This window comes from Lissotriton helveticus, chromosome 1_1 (genome assembly GCF_964261635.1).
Source record: "Lissotriton helveticus chromosome 1_1, aLisHel1.1, whole genome shotgun sequence".
In the NCBI taxonomy this organism is placed as follows: domain Eukaryota; kingdom Metazoa; phylum Chordata; class Amphibia; order Caudata; family Salamandridae; genus Lissotriton; species Lissotriton helveticus.
Genome location: NC_136057.1, coordinates 1,939,665,819 through 1,939,692,439, shown reverse-complemented (window position 1 = coordinate 1,939,692,439; position 26,621 = coordinate 1,939,665,819). Strand labels below are relative to the sequence as shown.

Genomic DNA, 26,621 nt, shown 5'->3' with positions numbered 1-26,621 from the left:
AGTTGAGTGCAGAGTGGTGTGTATTGACAATGTAAATGACAATGCCATTTATTTATGATTTAAAGAAAAAAAAAGTCATGAGCAATGCCAATAGCTCTACCTTTAATGATGCCGAGACCATTGCATTGTAAATGCTTGTTTTTTTACCGATGTGTTGGTTCCAAGGTGGGTATGTTTTGACATATTTGCCATGACTGGAATGATTCTGTTTCCCAAGCCAAGGCTTACTAGGGTAATGTCTGATTATGATGTAAATGTATTTTATGATAAAAATACCCACCACATAAACGTTGGGGAAATGTCAACATGATATGCGTCCTTTGTCAAAAGAAATGTAAAGGTGGTTTATATAATGTTGCAATGAGGATGTTTGTGCCAGTTTAAGGATTAAAGTAATTAATATATGTTTGCATAGTGTGTGAATTTTTTTTTGTGTGCACAGGAACAATCCTTGAGGGGATTGCATCGGAGTTCGACTCAAGTGATGTGTGTTATTCTGGAGGACTCAAAAGGGCTGGGTGCAATTATTTGGATAAAGCATTAAGTTAATGCGACAGCTGTTAATGGCAGGCCCTTATGTTGATTTTTTTCCAACAGAAGTGTCTTAACATATTTCATATATTTAAAAATCTTTTCGGAATGTGTGTAGACCAGCCAAATTTCCTGGAGAGTCACCTTGTTTAAAAACGATCTTTCATGACTGCCATCTAGCAAAAATAGTTGGATTTTCTTGATGCAAAGACTGCACAACTTATATTCCTCGATTTTTATTTTACGGGAACGAGAGTGTTAGACGGGGACCTGGAGGGTCGGCCAAGCACAGTGATCGCACAGACAGGTAACTTCCCCCCCACAGATGGACACCACACAAAGTTCAGGGTAACACCTTTTATAGGCACTTCTGGGAGTAGAGTGGTACGATACAAGGCAATCAGGACACGATGATCCTCTCAATTCTAGTCTCTAGTAGGGGAAGGGGGTAGCGGGACAGTCTGGGTACCCACGGGTACGGGGGTGTAACGGTGATGGCTCACAATCCTCGAGCTCGGTGTTCGGAGGGGTCAGACCGCGGCAGCGCCGGCAGGTCCCGAAGAGGTCGTAGGTGGCAACGGGCCGCGGCAGCGCCAGCAGGTCCCAACGAGGATGAAGGTTACAACGGGCCGCGGCAGCGCCAGCAGGTCCCACGAGAATGCAGGTTGCAACGGGCCGCGGCAGCGCCAGCAGGTCCCACGAGGAGGAAGGTTACAACGGGCCGCGGCAGCGCCAGCAGGTCCCACGAGGATGAAGGTTACAACGGGCCGCGGCAGCGCCAGCAGGTCCCACGAGGATGAAGGTTACAACGGGCCGCGGCAGCGCCAGCAGGTCCCAACGAGGATGAAGGTTACAACGGGCCGCGGCAGCGCCAGCAGGTCCCAACGAGGATGAAGGTTGCAGAGGGCCGCGGCAGCGCCAGCAGGCAGGACAATAGTTCACAAGGCAGGGCTGTGGCAGCGCCAGCAGTCCGTCAAGGATGAGTTCGTCGCGGTGTCTCTCGACTCCAGGATACAACTGCCTTCCTGTCCTGGGGCTGCCTCAGTTATAGGTCTGGCGCCCTTTGATGTCCGGACCCTCGCTCTTGGAGGTCGGGAGGTCTGGGATGAGGGAGTCCAGACACCCAGCAGGGGGGTGGAGCCAGCGCCCGAGGAGGCTGGGGGTGCTCGGCACCTGGCGGGGGAGAGCCATCGACACTTCGTACTCCCATTGACCTGCCAAGTGGGCCGTTCACCTCCTGGGTGGAGGGTGGTGCCGGGATGTCGGGGCCTGGCCAGGCCCAGGGTCGGGGTCGGGCTGAGGCCGCACGGCCGCGTGGTGCCGTGTCCAAGATGGCGGCTGGGCCGGGCAATGGTGCTGACGGTGGCCCGGGCCCTGTCCTGCGGGGAGGGAGCGAGCCCTTCATGTGGCCTGTCCAACAGAGAGCAAAAATCTGTTTTCCCTTAATCAGTGCAGACAGGAACTTTTTTATATACTGCGTTTAATGCAGCTTTAGATACTTTATAAACAAGTTTTTAGTTAGAATAGTATTGGAAAAAATGCACTTAATTTTTGAGGGATTACTCACATTTGTGAGTAGATGCATTTAAATGTCAGCTGGCTTTAGTCTGTAGTTTACATGATTTGCTGCTTCGTGATATTTAGTGGTATGTTGCAATCTGAAGAGAACAATTTGCCATGGCCATCGTACCGAAATCGTGTGGAATAGCTTTGGCCTTCATACTACGAGAAGTTTAAATATGGAACAATGAGGCAAACATTTGGCAAAGCCAATAGGTCTTGCCTTTTGGAACTATTAGGTTGGCAAACAGCAGCTGCTTGGCCCTTAATAAAATAAATAAATCAAAAAGTGACTGCTCAGCAAGGTGCAACAGAGAAGCCTTACAACAGTGTAGGGGAAGAAAAAATATGGTTGAGTATAGTGAGGAGGATTTTTTTGCAAAATGACCCCTCACAGAAATCAATACAAAAAATGAAATACAAGCAGAGTTTAACCTACCATCCCTAGCACTAGAGTGGGATAATATATGCTTGCAGAAAAAATATTCATGTTAATTCAGGCCAGTCAGATAAATTGACTTAGAATAACGGATGCACATGTCCTTCTTGTCTTGCGCTCAGGGACTGGTGCCTATATTGACTCTTCCGAAGAGTTGAGGCTACCACATGAGAGGAACTAAAAAGACAAAAGTAAAAGTGCACGGAAACAGGCAAAACATTGGATAAAGAATGGATAAATAAATGAATGAATAAGAAGGATCTTATAGGGAACTGCTTCTCGTAACCTAATGATATAAAGACTTATGTTAAGCATTTCAGTTGTTCAGCATCCCTAGGCACCCTATAGAGGTTCATACCCAAGGGTTTTCCCATTCTCTGCCTCTTCACTGTGTTAGTCTTATTAGGACTGACATTATTTCTATTATTTTCATCTTATGGAGGGGTTTGGAGTGATGTGAATAAACGGGGAGTGCCCATTGGACCACGATATGCGCCTTGTCATAACAAAATAATCCCTGGCCTTTGTAACATCTCCTTGCACAAGCACCCTTGCTGCAATAAGCATAATTTATATCATAATGGGGAGCCTCCTGGTGGTTGAGCTATCCTGAAGGAAGGAAGTTGTATTGCCTTAACCCCTGTGGCTATGTTCTTTATTAGGATCTCAACCTAGAAAATGAAGAAAAGACCACCAGAGGCTAAAGAAGACAACCCCCACCCTTTTGAGGTCTTCACCAAAGTAACCAATGCTCCCTGATTCTAAACCTCTGGATAGTGATCACATCAGCCTCAATGATGCAGTAATAATTAGATTTTCAGTATCTGACTCTTCCCAATATCGGCAGCATCCAGTAGTCCTACAGATAATATTAATTTTAGCTCCAGTTTTTGGGGCCAATATCTGTCAACAATCCCATTATTGAGCGTCTGTATACTCCTCATCAAGGTAAGTATCACCCCCGTTGTGAACAGTTGAATTGATGTTTCACCCTCGGATTCATCCAGTGACATGTTGTGACAGCTTATAACAGCCACAGGCATGCATGTTTTTCAGAGCCATAGAGCACCCCTAGTTCTTACGGTAAGTATATACTAAGAGATTGTTAGGATGTTCATCAAGAATGTTTTTTTTTCCCCTAGAGGTCTTATGAAAAGGTTTAAGTTTATGCATTAATATTGAGTGCATTCAGGATATTACCAATCCCGTTATCAAATAAACCGTCTGCATTAATGTATTTTAACCGTTACCTGGTATACAGGTGTCAGTCACCACCATAATGAAAAATTTAGTCTGATAAGTGTATGGAATTATTTTCTCAGAATTCAGGTACAGCAGCTCTTAACTATAGAGTAGGGAAGATGCCACTCTGTTTTCACAACTCTTACTATCTAGTTTGGCTCTGGTGGCAAAGTCAACAAAGTTAACGAAGTTGCACAGTAGAAACAATTTCTTGTGCTTACCAGACATTAGAATTCCAAGATGCGCAGATAGGAATATTTTCTGCTTTATTGTTTTAAGTTTTGAAAAATGTATGTATAAAAAAAAGTTTCCAAAAAATGTTTTGTGCTAAGTTTACTGTTACCATCCTCTCGTTCACCCATGTTTGTTAACCTCTCCAGTCATTGTAATAGAAGCCAGATAATGGACCACACAGTGAGCTTTCGAAGGCATCACTTAGATCTTCAAAAACGCTCAGTTGTACCCCGTTTCTTGTTCCACCAAGCTACTGCAAGGCGATTGCGACGGAAGTCTATAATTTACTTTGGCGGAACAAACCGGCACGCATCGACATGGATAAATTTGTCAGGGGCTGGTACAATGGGTGTGAGAAAGTGCCCCCACTTTTTGACTGTGACCTGGGTTCCTGCCAATCAGGTACCCAGGGCCTGTGTTGCTTCCCTAAAAACTGCATTGAAGCCTAAACCCAATTGGCATCTCTGGCCACAGTCAGCCCCTGGTAAATGGTACCCTAGGTAAACAGGGCACTGTGACTAGAGAAGACCCCAAAGAGCTGCAGCACTTACTGGTTGCCAGCCTCTGCCAACCCCACCCCTCAGGTGGGGGAGGCGGGGTGAAGCACAGCTCCAAGCTACCGCCATCTTGAAGTTGGGGAGCCCTGCCCAATCAGGACTAGGCTACTGCCCCCCCACCCACTGGAGAGTGGCAGGATAGGGGGTGTACTCGCCCCAGGAAAGGGACCCGTTGGTCCCAGACCTTACCTTACCTGTAACACCCCTAAATTTAGTATTTAGAGGCACCCTGAACCTTCCTTCCTCAGATCCCGATTCCGAAACAAGAAAGAAGAACAAGAAGAAAGAAGACCTGCCTTGCAGCTGCTAACAAGAGGACAAAACCAACTGACTTGGCCCCAGCCCTACTTGCCTGTCGACCCTCGAACCTGCTCCTGCTAATTCCCGGCATCTCTTGTGGTCAGCAACCTCAAAAACCCCGGAGGACCTGACTGCCTTGCTCATCCAAAGACTGGGACTCCCATGAGCAGTGGTACTGCTCAAACAAGCAACACCCCTGGTGCCAGCCAGGAACCGTGAATCCAGCACACTCTGCACCCGCCGAGCCCGGCCTGTGCCTGAGTGAACAAAGACCCTGAGAACGTCCCCCCGGTGACTGTGACCAAGAATCCGGCACCCAAGGACCCTCCTCGGCGATCCTAACGACGCCTGCAGCCTCACAACCAGGGACCCCTTCAACAGCGACCAGCTGAGGGCAAGATTTCCTGACACCAAAAGACACTTCTGCACCCGACGCCCTGCGGCCCCCTGTGCCCATCCTCTGGGAAACCTACCTAACCTACAGCTTCCCAACTTACCTCTCGAAGTGGTGGTCGCACCTGAAGAATCTCCGTCCGGAGCCTGCAGCCTTTGTTCGTCAACCAGCTTTTCCTTTGAAATACATTGGGCGCCCGAAGGCCCAAAAACACCCTGCACCCAGCTGCCCGAGTGTCACTGGGAGTGCAGCAACGATCCTATCTTACTTCCCCACTTGCCATGTGTGAGTGACCAGGAGCCCAGCTCCCACAGCCTCGTGGTCTGCCTGCTAGCAGCCACCAACCAAAGGCCCACTGCCCCCCCTAGGGTAACATTGGGCCTACTCTCTCTGCACCCGGCTTCCCCTGTACAGCTGAGGGTGTAACAACTGTACCTACCTGACCATGGGAGACCCCTGAGTCTACACCCAGAACCTTAACTCTGCCAGTCGAGTACTTACCCAAAGAACAATAACTTGATTTTCTCCATAGGGTAACATTGGCTGGTTTTCACGTGTCGAGTTTTGCAACTTTCAAATATTCCTTGAATATCGTCCGAACATCAAAAACGAAATTACTCACCTGCTATCAGGAAAGACCCCAGTGCTGGATCTTTGTGCCCAGCTGACCTTCAAAAGTAATTATAACCGTGATTTACTGTTAACCCAATTTTCCTCCATAGGAATACATTGCCTGGTTTTTGCCAGAAATTCTTCTAAGTGTCGATTTTCAAAACGTACAAACATTCCTTAAAAATCACCTGTGTAACAAAAACGATTTCTTTTAACTGTGTACAGGAAATGCACCAGGGCTGAATCCAGGATCCGGCCCTGAGTAAGAAAAACATACGTTAAGTAATTTTATTGCATTTACCTAAAACTTCCTATTGAGCTCAATGTTATTTTGTGTTTAACTTGTGTTGCATATTGCAACAACTGTATCAATTGCATTCCAAAATCTATTGCTATTAGAAAGTATTCTATTGCATCCTCTCTTTCTGAGAGAGTTTTTATGATACCTACTTGTGGTTCTAAAATAAACAAGTATATCTTTTTATATACACAACAATTGGCCTAGAGTTCAGTTCTTGTGTGTGAGACCATTTGCGGACTGAGTCTGTACAACAAATGTTTTACACTGTCCTCTGATACTGCCTTACTGCTCGACCAAGTTGCCACTTTAGAGAGTAAGGTTATATCTAATGTTAGCCTGTGCCATACCTCTGGGGACTGTGGACTCTGTGCACACTGTACCTTACTTTGGTCCAGTATATACAGAGCCACTTTCTTACTTGGTGTATCAGTTGTGGTACACAAACTTGCATTTGTTGGACTACTTGGTTACCATCTGATCACACAACAGAACTCATAAATTGCCTCTAGAATTCTGAAATTGTTTTTTCCAAAATACTAAGTCTTGTTAGGGCCTTGCTTAAGTCCCTCACTAGAGAAGAGCTGTGCCAGGGTCAGCAAGGCTGTCCCACTTTTGAAAGCCTGAGGCAGCAAGATGTTTCAGAAACCCAGGGAGATGTCAGTGGCACCCACAGAGCTTATTGGGAACAGGGATTACTGTATGCTGAGGCAAGAAACCCCACTCCTGGAGCCACCTGGAGGGTGGTAGAGCCACATAAGTACAGGGAGTTCCTCCTAACTTTAGCTCATGACATCCCCCTAGCTGGACATCTGGGGCAAACCAAAACTTGAGAAAGGGTAGTTAGTCACTTTTACTGGCCCCAGATGCACCAAAAGGTGAAGGAGTTTGTTAGCCCCTGGGTTACCTGTTAGGCCAGTGGCAAGACAGGTGGCCACCCAAAGGCCCCTCTGATACCACTACCTGTGGTGGGGGTTCCATTTGAAATGGTAGATGTGGACATTGCGGGTCCACTTGAACCTCCCACAGCCTCAGGGAACAAGTTCATTCTAGTAGTAGTGTATCATGCTACTAGGAACCCTGAAGCAATTCCACTTAGGACTACAACAGCTCCTGCAGTAGCCAAGGCCCTCCTGGGTGTTTTCACCAGGGTAGGGTTTCCCAAGGAGGTGGTTTCAGACAGAGGTTCCAACTTCATGTCTGCTTACCTAAAGCACATGTGGAAGGAGTGTGGAGTGCAGTACAAGTTTACTACACCATACAATTCCACAAACCAATGGCCTTGTTGAGAGGTTCAACAAGACATTGAAAGGCATGATCATGGGACTCCCTGAAAAACTCAAGAGGAGATGGGATGTCCTGTTGCCATGCCTGCTTTTCGCTTGCAGGTAAGTGCCACAGAAGGGAGAAGGGTTTCCCCCCTTTGAACTTCTGTTTGGTCATCCTGTGAGGGGACCACTCTGTCTTGTGAAAGAGGGTTGGGAGAGGCCTCTCCAAGAACCCAAGCAAGACATTGTGGACTATGTGCTTGGCCTAAGGTCCTGAATGGCTGAGTATGTGGAAAAGGAATCCAAGAATCTTAAGGGCAGCCAGGAGCTTCAGAAGCACTGGTATGACCAAAAAGTTGCACTGGTTGAATTTCAACCTGGACAACAGGTGTGGGTTTTGGAGCCAGTGGCACCAAGGGCACTCCAGGATAGATGGAGTGGCCCTTACCCTATCCTAGAAAAGAAGAGTGAGGTCACTTATTTAGTTGACCTAGGCACAAGCAGGAAACCCAAAGGGGTTATCCACGTGAACCGCTTTAAACTCTACAATGACAAGGCTGACATCACCATTCTGATGGTGACTGATGAGGAACAGGACCTCTACCTGATCTCCTCTCTTACAGCCCAAAAGATGGGTCAGTAGATGGAGTTGTCTTTTCAGACACCCTCTCTGCCCAACAGCAGACTGACTGCAAGCAAGTCTTGCAACAGTATGCTAGTCTTTTTTCCCTGACCTCTGGTCTGACAAACTGGTGTACCCATGATGTGGAAACTGGTGACAGTTCACCTGTCAAAAACAAGATCTATCGACAGTCAGACCAAGTCAAGGAAAGCATCAAAGCTGAAGTCAGTAAGATGCTGGCGTTAGGGGTTATTGAACTCTTTGAGAGCCCCTGGGCTAGCCCAGTGGTTCTGGTCCCCAAGCCTCATCCACAGGGTGGAAAGAGAGAAATGAAGTTTTGTGTGGACTATAGAACTCTGTCACAAAGACAGATGCTCACCCTATTCCAAGAGCAGATGAGTTGATAGACGAATTGGGGGCAGCTAAATTTCTCAGTACCTTTGACTTAACTGCAGGGTACTGAAAGATTGGCATGGCCCCAGGAGCAAAAGAGAAAACGGCATTCTCCACAGATCCTGATTCCGGAACAAGAAGAAAGAAGACCTGCCGTGCAGCTGTTAAGAAGAGGAGGACACCAAGAGGATGACACCAACTGACTTGGCCCAAGCCTATAGGCCTGTCAACCCTCGAACCTGCTCCTGCTAATTCCTGGTGTCTCTTGCGGTCAGCAACCTCAAAAACCCCGGAGTACCTGACTGCCTTGCTCATCCAAAGACTGAGACTCCCACGAGCAGTGGTACTGCTCAAACAAGCAACACCCCTGGTGCCAGCCAGGAGCCGCGAATCCAGCACACTCTGCACCCGCCGAGCCCGGCCTGTGCCTGAGTGAGCAAAGACCCTGAGGACGTTGCCCGGCGACTGTGACCAAGAATCCAGCACCCAAGGACCCTCCTCGACAATCCTGACGACGCCTGCAGCCTCACAACCAGGGACCCCTCCAACCGCGACCAGCTGAGGGTAAGATTTCCCGACACCAAAAGACACCCCGGCGCACTGCCGGCGCCTGTGCCCTCCTCTGGGGTACCTACCTAACCTACAGCTTCCCAACTTACCTCTCGAATTGGTGGTCGCACCTGAAGAATCTCCGTCCCCGAGCCTGCAGCCTTTGTTCGTCAACCAGCTTTTCCTTTGAAATACATTGGGCGCCCGAAGGCCCAAAAGCACCCTGCACCCAGCCGTCCGAGTGCCACTAGGAGTGCAGCAACTATCCTATCTTACTTCCCCACTTGCCCTGTGTGAGTGACCAGGAGCCCAGCTCCTACAGCCTCGTGGTCTGCCTGCTAGCAGCCACCAACCAAAGGCCCCCTGCCCGCCATAGGCTAACATTGGGCCTACTCTCTCTGCACCCGGCTGCCCCTGTGCAGCTGAGGGTGTAACCACTGTACCTACCTGACCCTGGGAGACTCCTTAGTCTACACCCAGAACCTTACCTCTTCCAGTTGAGTACTTACCCAAAGACCAATAACTTGATTTTCTCCCTGGGGTAACCTTGGCTGGTTTTCACTTCGAAATTCTTCTAAGTGTCGAGTTTTGCAACTTTCAAATATTCCTTGAAAATCGTCCGAACATCAAAATGAAATTACTCACCTGCTACCAGGAGAGACCCTAGTGCTGGATCTTTGTGCCCAGCACTGACCTTCAAAAGTAATTATAACCGTGATTTACTGTTAACCCAATTTTCCTCCATAGGAATACATTGCCTGGTTTTTGCCAGAAATTCGATTTTCAAAACGTACAAATATTCCTTAAAAATCGCCTGTGTAACAAAAACGATTTCTTTCAACTTTTTACAGGAAATACGCCTGAGTAAGAAAAACATACGTAAAGTAATTCTTTTGCATTTACTTAAAACTACTCATCAAGCTTAATTTTTTTTGTGTTTAATTTGTGTTGCATATTGCAACAACTGTATCGATTGCATTTCAAAGTCTATTGCTATTAGAAAGTATTCTGTGGCATCATCTAGTTCTGAGGAAGTATTTACGATACCTACTTGTGGTTCTAAAATAAACAAGTATATATTTTTATATACAAAACAATTGGCCTAGAGTTCTGTTCTTGAGTGTGTGAGACCAGTTGCTGACTGAGTGTGTACCACAAATGCTTTACACTGTCCTCTGATACTGCCTTACTGCTCGACCGAGCTACCACTTTAGAGAGTAACTTTAGCCTCTGCCATACCTCTGGGTACTGTGGACATTGTGTACTTTGGTCCAGTATATACAGAGCCACTTTCTTACAGTGGGGGCATAGCGCTTCCAAATATTCAATTATATTGGGCGTCGCAGTTGAAGGTACTTAATCAATGGATACACGCCCCGCAAATAGATCTCGCGTTTAGAGCAGATAGACATGGGTTGGGGGAGGGAGGCATAATGGGGGCACTATACATTAAAAAGCAGACTACCCCACTAATTGGTCCCATGGCGCACTCAGTCCAGATTTGGTACTTGGCCCTTAGGAAACTTGGTTGGGACGGAGTTGAAACCCAGCTCGCCCCACTCTGGGAAACACAACGACTTGGAAGACTCAGGAATAGTAAGGGTTTCCACCACTGGGACTCCATCGGGATATCTACGGTGGGTGATATGTGGATCAAGGGTGACGTGGTTCTTTGCCCGCCTGCAGGAACAATGAGTTGGCGCCCTCTGAAAGATTTCAATACACCCAGATCAGGCATGCACTCATGGCAGTTTATACCAACAGGTACCACACTTCCGGAAGCCTCCCCCCTGGAGGAAAGGTTACTGACAGACTATGTGGACAAGAAGGCCACTTCTCTCACTTACCACAAACTCATTAACAATTTACCAGATCCCATGGCACCCTAACAAGTAAAATGGTCTAACAAATTGGGGGAATTACACGACGCAGACTGGCCGGAGGCGCTGGCGTCCCCGCGCGAAGTAGCGATATCCTCCAGACTAAGACTGGTGCAACTGAAGATACTACATCGCACGTTCTACACCAGGGTGATACTACACAGAATAGGGGTGCTGACAATTCGCTTTGCTTGAGGAACTGTGGGGCGAAGGGCACGTTCTACCATACCATGTTGCAGTGCCCACAAATAGTGCCCTACTAGGCAGCGGTCCTGCGAACTGTTTCTCAAGTGGGTGGAGTTTCAGTCCTATCAGAGCCCAAAAGCAGTTTGTTAAATATTTGGGAACCCACGAATCTCAATCATGCATTGCAGGAACGGGCGACGCTTGGAATGTTTGCCAAGCGTAATATAGACAAATTCTGGGCCTCACAGTCCGTTCCGACTCTTCATGACAGGTGCAGAGTCATGGATGGGGCCATGTTGGCAGAGAAGGAGACATATGTAAGCCGGCGTTCCCCAAAAAGTGGGAGTGAATATGGGGAGCCTGGAATAAGTACAGAGGGGATATTTGTACTCCGCCTCTGACTGCATCTGACACAGCTTCTGATTGAGGGAGGTGGGTGAGAAATAGTGGCTTGTAATTTTCTGCCTAACTTACTGTAATGACTGTTTTGTTGTAATCCTTATGTCAATGTAAGATGAGACGTGAAAAGTTTATCCTGCTTCAGTCTGTAACCCCTTTATTTGCCCTGTCATTAATAAACAGAGTTTAAAAAAAAACGCTCAGTTGTGCTGTGATAGCCCTTTGTATGGCAACATCCTTTCTTCTTTTGTGTAGAGAGTACCCATGAACTCATCATCACCTTTTTCCAGTCCAGTCAAATCTTTTAACACCTCCAGTAACTTCATTTTGTGGTGTAACTGTGGGACACATTGTAAATGGAAGCAGGTGGTTCCAAAGCAGGTTCATCTTTGTAGACATCATCCTTCCCCAACCAAGGTATCGTCTAGCAACCCATCTCTGCTTGTTGCTCCTGAGAGTTGTCATTATGGATTTATAAGTAGGTCCAAACAGACAGCTGGGTTAGGTCAACAGATATCTAAATCCTTAAGTACTTCAACCTTTTCTAAATCACCAACATTTCAAAAGTTTGTTAGTCCGGATTAGATGAGAAGTAAATATATTACTTAAATCCTGTGAAGGAGTCAGACAGTTCTCCTAAACCTCAGGGTTTAATTTCCCGGTTCGGTTGGGAACATCAAAGCAGAAAAAGAGAGCCGGTGTGATATTCCCTTGTACGTTGTGACATTTACCTTGTTGTTTTCTCTAATACCATAAACCACAAGTTTAACCACTAAAGCAAACTGGAGGGGGACCAACCATGAGATGATGGAGCTGGGAGATAGTGTGTCTAAAGATGTATCTTAAGGAAAGTGTAAGGGGATTGTGACTATCCTTTGTGCAGATGTGTTTGCACACAAGTAAAGATCTGTGGGGGATTCCAATCACTGCAAGTTGATGTTTGTGCAAGGTAGATATCTATTGATAGAAATGTATGAAGTATAATTAACTGCTGCCTTCTTTGACTCACTTAGGTGATACCAAGAGCGATGATATAAGCAGTTTACTGCGCCCATCAATCAAGAGACGTGGGGAAGGTATGATTTTTTTTTTTAATGTAGTTATTTATTGTTTTTATACAACTTCTGACATTGCACATGAACTGTTCAGCACCCGCACCATGTTTCTCGTCCTTTCCAGTGCTCAGAGTATGACGTGCCCATAGGTATATAAGCATTAATAATGGTGCTTAGAATTATGTATGAGTGTGTATTAACTATTGAAGCACATTAACTTTATCAACAATACTGTGAGCGCTGTATCATAGGATTAGTGTACCAGCAGAGGATTCCAACGAACTTTTCATAGGACTTCTAAGTCTCAACATGGACTATTTTATGGTACTTTTTCAATCTTCTCTGTGCTCCCCCCTTGGATCCCCCGTTTTCCTCCTGTGGGCAGTCCTGTATCGGTTATTCTGCTTCCGAGATCCTGCTGTTCACGGGGGATGGTTCTCCGGTTTAGCTTCCAATGTTTTCAAATAATTGTCCCACTTGGAGTAGTGTGTGCCTCTGCCCCCCCCCCCACCCCTCTCATTCCAGCTCGCTCTCCTTTGCACTAATTTCTTTCCTATCTTATTTAAGGAATGCTGTAACAAACATGCCATTTTGCAAGTTAGGATAATGAACTGTGATGGTGATAGTGTAGATGAACACACAGGTTTTATCCATGAATGCCTGTCTTTAAGTGGTGCACATATATTCTTTTCTGTTCCTTTGCCTTGGGTAGTGTTCGTTTTCTGATGGTGCAGTTCAGATGCTTGCTTGAGTACGCTCCAACTTTGCTTGAGAAACAATGCTTTAGATGGTGTAGGTGGTGAGCTTTGGGCATAGGCTCACCTATTCGTTTCTGTTAGCAAACATTTGATTTTTTCCCCCCTAATAGCTTCCATCATACATGAAGATGTGCTTGATACCAGTGGTCACCAAGGAGCTCGTACACCTGATGCAAAATATCAACGGAAACCCCGCACACCGGAGGTCAAAGAGCCTCACACTCCAGAGAAACTTGACCTAAAGCAACGTGAACCATATTCACAGGAAACATCCAGGAGCTATCGGAGGAAAGGTAAGCAGTCAGTCCTTCAAGAAAATGAAGGATCCTTTTTTCCTGTCCATGAGCTACAGAGCATCTTACTGGTGCATTCGAGATTGCTCTGAAATCATTAGTAATAAGCATCATATGACTGAACTTAAGCCTCTGTAGTTCATGATAATTTAAGAACTACGTGAAGTGTCGGGGTGGGGACCGGAGCCTGGGTGTGAAGACGTGTGAACAATTTGCTGATTTTGTAAAATGTGCATATTTCAGTGCTCATGCTGAAAAGATGCAAATATTGGTTATTTATCCAGCTACCCATTGCTTTAAGTAGTCTGAAAGACAGATATACCTGATTTTGGCATATTTTTAATCATCACTGTCGCAATGTCCTTGTAGCTCATAGGATTTAAGTGTTATTGGCATCTTCAAAATGGTGGGCACTGAAAAATGTGCTTCAATTTGCCTCTTGCACCAGTAATGGATTTGGGGCAGAGGAGCACACCTCCTACTCTAGCAAAGTTTTCCCACCGGTTCTCCTCCAAAAGTGGGGGTTTAAACTGGGAGCTGCCATCTGCTGCTAGCAGCAGAGGGTCGGTTCGCATTACAAAGGCAAGGCCTTTGAAGCTGACCTCTCAAGCACTATGCTGATCCTGGGGGAGAAGGTATTACACCTCTGCCCAGGTTGTACTTCATTTCTGGCCTCCGAGAGCAGGGGCTCTCAACTCCGAGGTCAAGAAACATGTCTGGTGCTGGTAGGCTGCCTAAAGCCAGTCAGAGACTACACCGGTATTGGTATGTTTTCAGGGGGCACCTCTGAGGTGCCCTCTGGGTACATGTTTCAATAAATCTCACACTGGCATCAATGTGGATGAATTGAGAGGAGCTGTTTGGTACCAACCACTCCTGGGTTCAGTAAAGCCATCATGGTAGGGAACTAGAGTTGTTGAGTTTCCAGCCCATGTACTCTATGGCTTCACTGACACCTACAATATTGAGAATAGACTTAAACCTTGTAGGAGCATATTTACTCATGCAGATATGCCCACACCTGAAAGATAGTGCACCCTGCCTTAGGGTTTGTAATGCGTGCTAGAGGGGTGACTTACCTATACCACAGGCAGTACTGCTTAGCATGGCACACAGGTAGGTACTATGTCAACTTTGTTTTTTTGTCTCTGCACCAGGGCATGCAGGCTGCAGTGGCAGTTTGCATGGCCTTCCCTCCTCAGTCCCAGTGCCCTAGGTGTCACGGTACCATTTACTAGGGACTTGTAGAGAGGGCTGAAGTGCCCATCCTTGGTACAGTTTTAGGGAAGGAGCTCTGGCACAGGGGACCTGTTTGTGGGATGCTGTGCAGTTTCAATTGAAACCACATCATTTTCCAGGCAAGAAGTGGCGGGCTAACCATGTCAAAAGAGGCACTTTCTCACACCCAGGTCCTCCACTGTCTAGGCCCCTCTGTCTGAGGAACTTTACTGGTTATATTGTCGATATCAAGAGGGGAAACTCTGTCACTAGGTGGTGGCTGGATGTTTGTAAATGTCTGCGGGATGACTCTGCTTCCTCTGTTTTGCTTGTTTGATCGTAGGATAGCAGACTTTTGTTTCAACATAGAGGGGCTTGTGCAGCGGGCCTGAATTATTGGTGGACTTAGCTCAGCCGGCGGACCAAGCTGCCCTTTCAAATGGGGCTTGCAAGCGCACCTCAGCAGTGTGTGTTCACAGGGGCTCATCCCCTGACCTCTGTGCACATAGATCCAACCTCAGGCCTTTGCATACGGCGGTACCTCCCTGCGCCAATATGCTTGTCTGCGTTGTAGGGGTGATTCCGATTTATTGTTCAAGTTGTTTGTTTGCTGGTAGGGGATGAGTCTCACTTCAGGATAGATGGTCAGGCTCAGTGGGGTCCTGCCAGAGGGCCGCACGTTTCTCCTACTCATTCGCTCGCCATTTTGGATTCATAGTCGGGCCGCACTCTGTCCTGTATCTCGTGCTCTAGGAGCTATTCAGTGATTTTGAGGGACTAAAGTTCTCAAGAGACTTCCACTGCAGCTGCCAAGCAGGGATGGCGGTGTCCTGCAGTTGTAAACAGAACCTGCCTGAAAGGCTGTCACTCCATTGCCTTCTTTGCCATGCCCCTTGCTTATAACATTGGCATTGTTTTATGATATGCTCAGCATGTTAAGCTTACATTTAGTATTTCCGAATTAGTGCAGATCCATTAAAGGGGGACACAGAAGTGTGCATTTGTTAATAACTTTGACACTTTCTATCCAATCTGCACAAAATAAGGCAGCAGTTTAGAAGAATAGTTTTCTATTTGGATCTCAAATTGTTTGCTAATACATCAACGGGGCAACGTTAAAAGAGGGAAGGGCAATTAACATTTCACTTGGTAATAACTTTGGCAGTGTTTAAATAAGCAAGAAATGTGGCAGGCAGTTAGAAAATTAAGCCCAGTGCTATAGCATCAGGTTTCATGCCTATTAAGTCAGTTGAGAAAGGTGGGGCGGGGTTGTAGTTACAAGATGGACCCCTAGGATATTGCGGCATAGATTTACAAATTTTGTGGCACAAAAATTGACATTTTGCGCATTATTGCGCCACTTTGTTTTACCTGTAATCCAGCTTTGTGAATCCTTCCAGCTGTAACAGATGGACTGAAATGGGCCCCTTGCCCCATGGTATGTTCCCCAACAGCCTGACTAAGAGAGCTTGAGGGGCTTTGATAAAAATGTACTCATGTTTTGCCTTTGGCGCTGAGGCCGCTGGCAACGCGCTCTCTCTCTCTCTCTTTCTCTCACCCTGCTTTCTCTATTACCCCACTTTCTCACTAGCCTCTTCCCCTCTTTCACATAGCCTCTCTCACTAGCCTCTTCCCCTCTTTCTAACTAGCCTCTCCCCCTCTTTCTCACTAGCCTCTTCCCCTCTTTCTCACTAGCCTCTTTCCCCTCTTTCCCACTAGCCTCTTTCCCACTAGCCTCTTTCTCCTCTTTCTCACTAGCCTCTTTCCCCTCTCTCACTAGCCTCTTTTCCTTCTTTCTCACTAGCCTCTTTCCCCTCTCTCACTAGCCTCTTTTCCTTCTTTCTCACTAGCCTCTTTCCCCTCTTTCCCACTAGCCTCTTTCCCACTAGCCTCTTTCTCCTCTTTCTCACTAGCCTCTTTCCCCTCTCTCACTAGCCTCTTTTCCTTCTTTCTCACTAGCCTCTTTCCCCTCTCTCACTAGCCTCTTTCCCCTCTCTCACTAGCCTCTTTCCCCTCTCTCACTAGCCTCTTTCCCCTCTCTCACTAGCCTCTTTCTCCTCTTTCTCACTAGCCTCTTTCCCCTCTCTCACTAGCCTCTTTTCCTTCTTTCTCACTAGCCTCTTTCCCCTCTTTCCCACTAGCCTCTTTCCCACTAGCCTCTTTCTCCTCTTTCTCACTAGCCTCTTTCCCCTCTCTCACTAGCCTCTTTTCCTTCTTTCTCACTAGCCTCTTTCCCCTCTCTCACTAGCCTCTTTCCCCTCTCTCACTAGCCTCTTTCCCCTCTCTCACTAGCCTCTTTCCCCTCTCTCACTAGCCTCTTTCCCCTCTGTCACACTAGCCTCTTTCCCCTCTGTCACACTAGCCTCTTTCCCCTCTGTCACACTAGCCTCTTTCCCACTAGCCTCTTTCCCCTCTGTCACACTAGCCTCTTTCCCCTCTGTCACACTAGCCTCTTTCCCCTCTGTCACACTAGCCTCTTTCCCCTCTGTCACACTAGCCTCTTTCCCCTCTGTCACACTAGCCTCTTTCCCCTCTTCCTCACTAGCCTCTTCCCCTCTTTCCCACTAGCCTCTTCCCTTCTTTCTCACTAGCCTCTTTCCCCTCTTTCCCACTAGCCTCTTTCCCACTAGACTCTTTCTCCTCTTTCTCACTAGCCTCTTTCCCCTCTCTCACTAGCCTCTTTTCCTTCTTTCTCACTAGCCTCTTTCCCCTTTCTCACTAGCCTCTTTCCCCTCTGTCACACTAGCCTCTTTCCCCTCTGTCACACTAGCCTCTTCCCCTCTTTCTCACTAGCCTCTTCCCCTCTTTCTCACTAGCCTCTTTCCCCTCTTTCTCACTAGTCTCTTCCCCTCTTTCTCACTAGCTTCTTTCTCACTAGCCTCTTTCCCCTCTTTCTCACTAGCTTTTCTCACTAGCCCCTTTCCCCTCTTTCTCACTAGCTTCTTTCTCACAAGCCTCTTTTCCCGCTTTCTCATTAGCTTCTTTCTCACTAGCCTCGTTCCCCGCTTTCTTACTAGCCTCGTTCCCCGCTTTCTTACTAGCCTCGTTCCCCGCTTTCTTACCAGCCTCGTTCCCCGCTTTCTTACTAGCCTCGTTCCCCGCTTTCTTACTAGCTTCGTTCCCCGCTTTCTTACTAGCCTCGTTCCCCGCTTTCTTACTAGCCTCGTTCCCCGCTTTCTTACTAGCCTCGTTCCCCGCTTTCTCACTAGCCTCGTTCCCCGCTTTCTCACTAGCCTCGTTCCCCGCTTTCTCACTAGCCTCGTTCCCCGCTTTCTCACTAGCCTCGTTCCCCGCTTTCTCACTAGCCTCGTTCCCCGCTTTCTCACTAGCCTCGTTCCCCGCTTTCTCACTAGCCTCGTTCCCCGCTTTCTCACTAGCCTCGTTCTTCCGCTTTCTCACTAGCCTCGTTCCCCGCTTTCTCACTAGCCTCGTTCCCCGCTTTCTCACTAGCCTCGTTCTTCCGCTTTCTCACTAGCCTCGTTCTTCCGCTTTCTCACTAGCCTCGTTCCCCGCTTTCTCACTAGCCTCGTTCCCCGCTTTCTCACTAGCCTCGTTCCCCGCTTTCTCACTAGCCTCGTTCCCCGCTTTCTCACTAGCCTCGTTCCCCGCTTTCTCACTAGCCTCGTTCCCCGCTTTCTCACTAGCCTCGTTCCCCGCTTTCTCACTAGCCTCGTTCCCCGCTTTCTCACTAGCCTCGTTCCCCGCTTTCTCACTAGCCTCGTTCTTCCGCTTTCTCACTAGCCTCGTTCCCCGCTTTCTCACTAGCCTCGTTCCCCGCTTTCTCACTAGCCTCGTTCTTCCGCTTTCTCACTAGCCTCGTTCCCCGCTTTCTCACTAGCCTCGTTCCCCGCTTTCTCACTAGCCTCGTTCCCCGCTTTCTCACTAGCCTCGTTCCCCGCTTTCTCACTAGCCTCGTTCCCCGCTTTCTCACTAGCCTCGTTCCCTGCTTTCACTAGCCTTGTTCCCTGCTTTCACTAGCCTCGTTCCCTGCTTTCACTAGCCTTGTTTCCTGCTTTCACTAGCCCCCTTCCCTGCTTTCACTAGCCCCCTTCCCTGCTTTCACTAGCCCCCTTCCCTGCTTTCACTAGCCCCCTTCCCTGCTTTCACTAGCCCCCTTCCCTGCTTTCACTAGCCCCCTTCCCTGCTTTCACTAGCCCCCTTCCCTGCTTTCACTAGCCCCCGTCCCTGCTTTCACTAGCCTCCGTCCCTGCTTTCACTAGCCCCCTTCCCTGCTTTCACTAGCCCCCTTCCCTGCTTTCACTAGCCCCCTTCCCTGCTTTCACTAGCCTCCTTCCCTGCTTTCACTAGCCTCCTTCCCTGCTTTCACTAGCCTCCTTCCCTGCTTTCACTAGCCTCCTTCCCTGCTTTCACTAGCCTCCTTCCCTGCTTTCTCACTTCTCACTAGCCTCGTTCCCCGCTCTCTCACTAGCCTTGTTCCCCGCTTGCCTCGTTCTCCTCTTTCTCACTAGCCTCGTTCTCCTCTATTCTGCTCCTCCTCAACTGCTGGAACAGCACTTGCCCTCTTTTTCTTCTCCTTTCCTTCACCTGTTCAACCTCAGAAATGGTTCCAAAAAGAACAAGCATTGGCATAGCCAATAGGTCTCGCCTTTGGGACCTTTTATAAGTGTTTAGCCATGCAACAGTTGATGATGTTGCACCAAGTATATTGTGCTGCATAACTAAATACTTATATGGTCCCAAAAGCGAGACCTATTGGCTATGCCAATACTTGTTAAAGAAGCACTGTGTACAGTAAACAACTGCCACAGGCTGCAAATGTTTTTAAATGTAACACACCTCAGGCTGTGAATCCTGTAACGTAGTGCAAGATATTTAAATCCGTCCAACTGCTGGATAACCTAGCCAAAAGTATTCATCGCATTTCCTTGTAATTGCCCCTAGCACACAGAAAAGGCATGCTACAGTGTTTAGACAATAAACAAAGAAGCAGCCCTGGTTTATCAGGGCACGTAAAACCATTCTGTCTGGCTGCTAACGGCAGGTCTGGGGACAGGCAGTATTTATTGAAATGCAACCGCTGCTCTACAAGAATCTACAAGAAACAATAAAGTGGAAACCGCGTCGGGGGGAAAAAAGCCACAGGAAGGGAATGGATGGGAGAAGGAGGGAGTACAATGGGCGTATAGGAAGCGTCTGCACGGGGAAAGGGGGAACAAACTCTGAGCATATTTAAGTTATAGCGCGACCCCCATAAAGCGGAGGCCGCGCCGAGTTGAAAAAACAAGACAGAAGGGAGCGGGAAAGTGTTTGCAATACACGTTCCGCATAAATGAATGTAAACCAATAAAAAAAATGTTGTTAGCTCAACGTTTATAAAGCGGGTGCAATGCTGAAGACAGGCGGGAGTGGCAAAGAGTTTACAATACCAGAGTGCCCAAAGAAAATTAAACAAAAAACATTATAGCGCGAATAACGCTGCGCCGTAAAGGAAAGTAAACAAACTCACACCAAGCAAAGCAGCAAAGGAAAATAACTGCGACTGCTAAAGTGAAAGCGACCACGCTGTGTTTAATTATCCATGATGAGGGAGGAATGCAGCTGCTGCTCGCTCCCGAGACCCAAACACTGTGGGAGTGAACGTTTAGAGAAAAGGCTGGACATGCACCCGTCTTTGGCCAATTGCGTGCTTTCATTATTGAAAGCCACACGCAAAGGCCAATGGAATATGTGGGAGTTGCCAGGCCCACACGGATAAGTCTAGGGGAAAGTTTGGAGTGCTTACAAGAAGCCTCCCATATAGCAGCTCATGTGCGCTGCGCTAGGCTTGCCCTAAAATATTCAGACAAGACAATGTAGCCGCAAGATTGGTTTTATTCACACCTTTTTTTTTTTTTTTTTTTTAAACTCTTTATTCATTACTGCTTTCAGATATTACATTGTACAAACATCTATCATTGTCCTTGTACAGTCTTTTCTCGTTTTCTCCCATTAAACTTTAGGCATCTGACTTATTGTCTCCCCTAGCTGAGTACATACAAAACGCCACTGACAACATAGGTTACTCCATGTAAAAGTAATAAGTTCTCACATGTGGGTCCTTACTGGTAATATCATACTTCCCATCAGCGTCTTTGCAACATTGGTCCCAAATAGTCAAGTCATAACCAGTTCCCATCCCCTCCAACTCCCCACCCCCCCTCCCCACCCCTCGTACGTCTCCTGGCTTCTCCACCCATCGTGCACTGTAACCATTGGCCTAGGAATCTCGGAAAAACAGACACGTCTAGAAACTTGTGCTCGTCATCATCTGGCAAACCTGTGCGTACCATGGACAAGGCTCTTCTCCCAGTCACACCCTCTCCCGTCCAACAGTCTCAGTTATGAGGTCTCCGTCTGGGAGGGCGTCAAATATACTTTCTCTAGCTCCAGCAGCATCTGCTCCCAATCTTGTGCAATCGGGTGTTTCCGTAGCCCTCTCTCTTCTTCCCTACGGAGAATTACGCCCTCAGCCCTGCCCCACTTTAATAATTCATATCGCCAAGTCTCTACAGCTGGGGGTCTTGCAGACTTCCATCTCATGGTCAACGCCCTAACTGCCAACAACAGTGCCAAGTCCAGGAGCTTCAGTGGGGCCCTATGCCCTTTGGGTCTTTTCCTGTGTCCGATCAGGCTAGGCAACGCTCCCTCCGGTATCTGCATACCCGTGACAGTGTGGAGTATATGTCGGACCTGTCTCCAATAACCGCTCAGGCGTGGGCAGGACCACATCATGTGGAGAAGGCCGGCCTCATCCGTCTGACACCGGGGACAACAATGGGGAGAGGCAGGGAACATCCTGTGCAGTCTTTGGGGGGTAAGGTATGCCCTATGCAGCACCATGGCTTGTATAAATTTAAACTTCACATTCCTGGACACCCTTCTAGGGTGCTCCAGAACGATCTTCCAGGCCCCATCCGTCAGAGCCTCCCCTGTGTCAAGCGTCCAGGTGTCTCTGAGTGTGTTAAGAGGCATAGCAGCGTGTTCTCTAATTCCAGTGTATAACCACTGCACTAAGTGTCCCCCTGTCCCCATGTAATGAAGGAGGTGCACTTGTTTGTGTTGCACGGGTTTGCTGCGCTGTGGGGCCCATGTATGTCGTACGTAGTGTGTCACAGTGGCATGTAGGAAGTATAGTTGTGGTGGAGCCCATGTGGCTTGTACAAAGGAAGCATGGTCTAACAGTGTGTCATCTCCGAACAGGTCACCTACTCTATCCACTCCCGCTTCCGTCCAGGGCTGTAACCTGCGGTGCGTCAGCCGTCGTTGCGGCATCGGGAATCCCAACAGGGGAATATTATCGGCATAAGGTTGGGCCGTCGACGTGTACGCCAGGGCCCTTCGCCAGCACATCAGGGCGGTATGCAAAAGAGGATGCAATCCCGGGGTATCTTGGCCTTGGGCAATAGGAGGGAGTGCAGCTCTCCGTGTGCCAACTGGTCTCCGGTGAAATCAATTTCGTGCAGGTTCCTACCCGCCACCCAGCGCGACAACCACTGTAATTGACTCGCATAATAATAACCACGTAGGTCCGGTACACCAAGGCCTCCCTGAAGTTTTCTGAGACTTATTCTCCCCCGTCCAGAGCCCCAGATGAGGGTAATCAAAATCGTATTTAGTGTGTTAAATATGTGTTGCGGGAGGAGAGCCGGCAGATTTACAAAGTAATATAGCATGCGGGGAAGCATGACCATTTTAGAAACCGCTATCCTACCCATGACGGACAGCGGCAAGGACGTCCAGAATTGCACACTACTAGGAAGGCCGTTATTGGCCCGCCGGATATTACCTTCAATCTGGTCTTCCGGTCGTCTATAAACGTTTACGCCCAAATACTTGAATGTGGTCTGCGCTATCGGGATTTCAGAGTCACCCAATTGAACGTGGGAGGGCCTCTGTCCCTCCTGGAAATAAAACCCCACCGATTTCGCCGGATTGACCGCCAGGCCTGACACAGCTGCAAACCGGTCACAAATAGTAACGAGGGCCGAATGGTACTCCTCCAGGTCCTTGAAATATAATAGGATGTCGTCGGCATAGATTGATATTAGGTTGTGCGTTCCTCTGATGGAAATGCCCACCCCATCCATCCTGGTCCGAAGGGCGATCGCCAGGGGTTCAAGGGTCAGGACAAACAGCAGGGGCGACAGCGGGCAGCCCTGCCGGGTACCTCGGTGGATGTCATAACTAGAGGAGACGTGTCGGCCAGTGCGTGCTCTGGCCGTTGGGCGCGTGTACAGTAGCCGAATCCACCGTATTAGGGAGTCGGGGAGGCCAAAACGTTTCAAGACCTCGAACATAAATGTCCATGACAGGGATACGAATGCCTGTCGGAGGTCTAGTGTGACACAGCCGGCCCGAGGGAGAGCCAGCGGCGCAGCAGCCATAAGGGCGTGGAGCCTCCTCGTGTTTTGGGACGTGCTCCTCCCCGGTAAGAAGCCGCATTGATCCGGATGTATTAGGGCCGGGAGGTGGGCCTGTATTCGCAGAGCTATGGCTTTACTGAGCATTTTATATTCCGTAGAGAGCATTGAGAGGGGTCTGTAATTAGTTAGGTCGAGGGTGTCCCTACCGGGTTTTGGGATTGAGATAACTGAGGCTTGCATCGTCGAGGCAGGTAGGTGACCAGACTCATAGGATGCCTTATAGATTTTCTCCAAGACGGGTACTCGGGTTGTGGAATAAGTTTGATAAAATTCTACCGGTAGTCCATCTTGGCCGGGAGTCTTACCTCGATTAAGAGACCGGATGGCCACTTTGATTTCCTGCTGTGTAATGGGTCCGTCCATCTCTGCCTGTTCATCTCGGGACAGGACTGGGAAAGGTAGGTCCCTCATAAAGGCTATCATCTCCTCTCGGTCCTCCATGGGGGGGGGGGGAGGCGTATAATGTACTGAGGTGGTCCCTAAAGGCATTGTTTATGGCCGACTGTGTAGATACCATTCTTCCCGTGCTGTCCCTAACTTGTGTAATCACTGGGGCCTCGGGACTGTCTCGTATCAGCCGAGCCAGTAGAGCGCCCGATCTGTCCGATTCGGCCTGTTGCCTACTTAAGAAGTCTCTATGATCAATAACTCTTAGCGTCTCCAAAAGTTCGGCGTGCTCTATATTACTCGTTTGCAATTCCTCCCTGCGTTCGGGGTCCTCACCTACCGCCGCCTCCAGGGTCTTCAGGCGGTCCTCAACGTTGCACAGCTTTCTGTGGATATCCTGCCTAGCACCCACCATCTGCCCTATGGCTGCTCCCCTTATCACAGCCTTCATAGCGTCGCACACCGTTAAGTTAGAAGTCGCCGAGTCCAAGTTCTCACGGAAATAATTGTCCAGGGTATCCGACAAGGATGCGCGGAAGGGACCGTCTTCCAACAGTAACGGGTTAAGTCTCCAGGTAGGCACTGGAGACTGCACCCTTCCCCACTGCAGATCGAGTGTCCGAGGTCTGTGGCCGGAGAAGGTTTTAGCCAGGTAGTCTGAGGATGCACATTTGGACACCAGAGAGTTAGTACACAAAAACCTATCTAATCGGGTATGTAGGGCATGCACCGGGGAATAGTAGGAATATTCCTTATGTGTCGGATGTAGTGTTCGCCATATGTCTATCAGTCCCCAGCCCTGGAGCCAGGTCCTATAAGAGTCCGTCAACCTATGTATACCTGTCGTCTGGAGGGGGGGATGTGACCTATCCAGGTCTACGTCTACGACCAAATTCCAGTCCCCTCCCAGGATCCAAGGGATGTCCACCCAGTCAGCCAGCGCTCGGCCCACCCTCGCAAGGAACGCATCTTGTTCAAAGTTTGGGGCATATACGCTGCCCAGAACCACTAGTGTGCCGTCCATTGTACCTTTCACTAGTATATACCTTCCCTGGTCGTCAACCTTTCTCTCTAGTTCAACAAAGGGAGTACCGTGTCTCACCCAGATGGTAGCCCCCCTGGAGAAAGCAGAGTATGTCGTAGAAAATACAGCTCCCCTCCACTTCTTTCGCAGTGTGTGTGCCTCGGATTGTGTTAAGTGGGATTCTTGCAGGAAGACAATATGGGCATGCTGTCGGAGTAATGTAAATGTAAATGTAGTATACTTGTAAAGCGCACAGCTGCCCCAGCAACGGGGCGTCCCGGCGCTGTATAACTCTGGGGAACCCGTCCTGGCTTTCCCTGTGGAATGGTCCCTTGCTGGGAGTCCCCAAGGTGGAGCCAGGCATCCCCGGAATTGGTGGGGCCGTTGTGGAGATTAGGCAAGCTAATGCCCAGAGTTGCCGAGTGGAACCCCTGATTAGAGTAAGCACCGAAGCGAGAATTATCGAGTCTGCTGACCAAGGTCCACGACCCTGCCGCGTCGGGAATTGAACCCTGGTCCCAGGCTGACTTCTGCTCTCAGGCCTGCCACCTCTAACCAGTGAGCCACACTGCTCCACAGAAGAATGCGTGTACTCTGTGACTCTTCTGTATAGCGCCAAGTCCCCGCACGTTCCAGGTAGCCAGCCTGTACTTCCCTATAGTGTCAGCCATACTCGGCAGTAAGTGCCCTGAGAAACAGTGCCCTCATCTGTAGCACAGGTATTATTTGCAATAGCCAGGAGACGTACTTCTGCCCACCCCAAACTTGAACTCTTTTGGCGCAGCTTGAAAATACTGCTGTGCCGAACCATGGAATGTAAACCATAACAAACCAAACATTGGTGCATACGCCTTTGGGGGGTTGGCTTAGCATGTCCCCTATCCACGTAGTCTTACAGTTCTGCGCTGTCGGCTCAACGGCGCCGCCGGGAAAGTCTTTATATGAGCTATAATTCTTGTCGGCCTCCGGGGGGGGGGGGGGGGGGGGGGATGGGGAGGTTGCCCTCCTTGTCATCGGCAGGTAATCCCAGCCAGCAAGAGTCAATTTTGATAGGATAACAGAATACAGCTGTCATGGGAGACATACTTAATTCTGTAGAGTGGGCCTAACCGCCAAGTATCACAGAAACATACACCTCCCATTCACTCAAAGGACCCGCACCCTCCACCCCGCACATCCCAGCCACATGCAGGTCACAATCAAAGGATATCAATAGGACACGGAGTCACAGGTTACTCCGTGTTGGTCAGTTACTCCTGTCCATTGTCCAGTAGTTCGTCCGCTGCTCTTGGCGTCACAGTCGGAAACAGGACCATGCTGTGTTCTGAGTGCAGTGTACTGTCCTCCGTATCCGTGTTGATTGTTTTGGGTTCATCTCTGAAGGAGCCCACCATGTTGACCGCTATCCATGGGCGTCCGCAGAAATTTTTCCAGGGGGGGGGGGCAACATTTTTACTTCATCACCATCCTCCGGCATGATTGAGCACAAGTATTAAATAAACAAATAAAAAATCTAATAAGACAAAGCTTAAATAACAAAAGAAACCCATGGGGTGGGAGAAAAATCATGTGAGGCTCCACAGCAGATTACCTGGCAACCACAATGAAACAGAGGAAAAAACAAACAAGCAATGGCATAGCCAAAAGGTCTCGCCATTGGGACCTTATAACTGTTTAGCCACTTGATGTTGTTGCACCAAGGATATTGTACTGGACAACTAAACACTTATAAGGTCCCAAAGGGGAGACCTATTGGCTATGTCAATGCTTTTTTTTTAAAATGACAAGCAGTGCTATAGGGCTCCAGCTGCCACTTAGTCCACCACATCCCACGTAGATGCTGCAGCCATCTTTGAATGGTTTTAAAGCCAATTCAAAAGTTGTCACCAGTGTATGTTAATCCCTATCTCAACTGTGAGACTGCGCTACTGCTTCCCAATTCTATTAAATACAAATTATGTAAAAAGAACATCCCTTTCTGAGCTACACAGCTCATTTT

At 48.5% G+C, this 26,621-nt stretch overlaps 1 protein-coding gene across 4 annotated transcripts in view; it reads left to right on the top strand.

Annotated features, from left to right (window-relative positions):
• Positions 1-26,621, top strand: part of LOC144755092 (uncharacterized) — a 306,910-nt gene that overhangs the window by 27,140 nt on the left and 253,149 nt on the right. For all 4 annotated transcript variants that reach the window (XM_078643592.1, XM_078643601.1, XM_078643611.1 and 1 more), the window contains exons 3-4: positions 12,478-12,540; positions 13,388-13,570. In XM_078643592.1, coding sequence (XP_078499718.1) covers positions 12,478-12,540; positions 13,388-13,570 — 246 coding nt within the window. The remainder of the gene's footprint in view (positions 1-12,477; positions 12,541-13,387; positions 13,571-26,621) is intronic.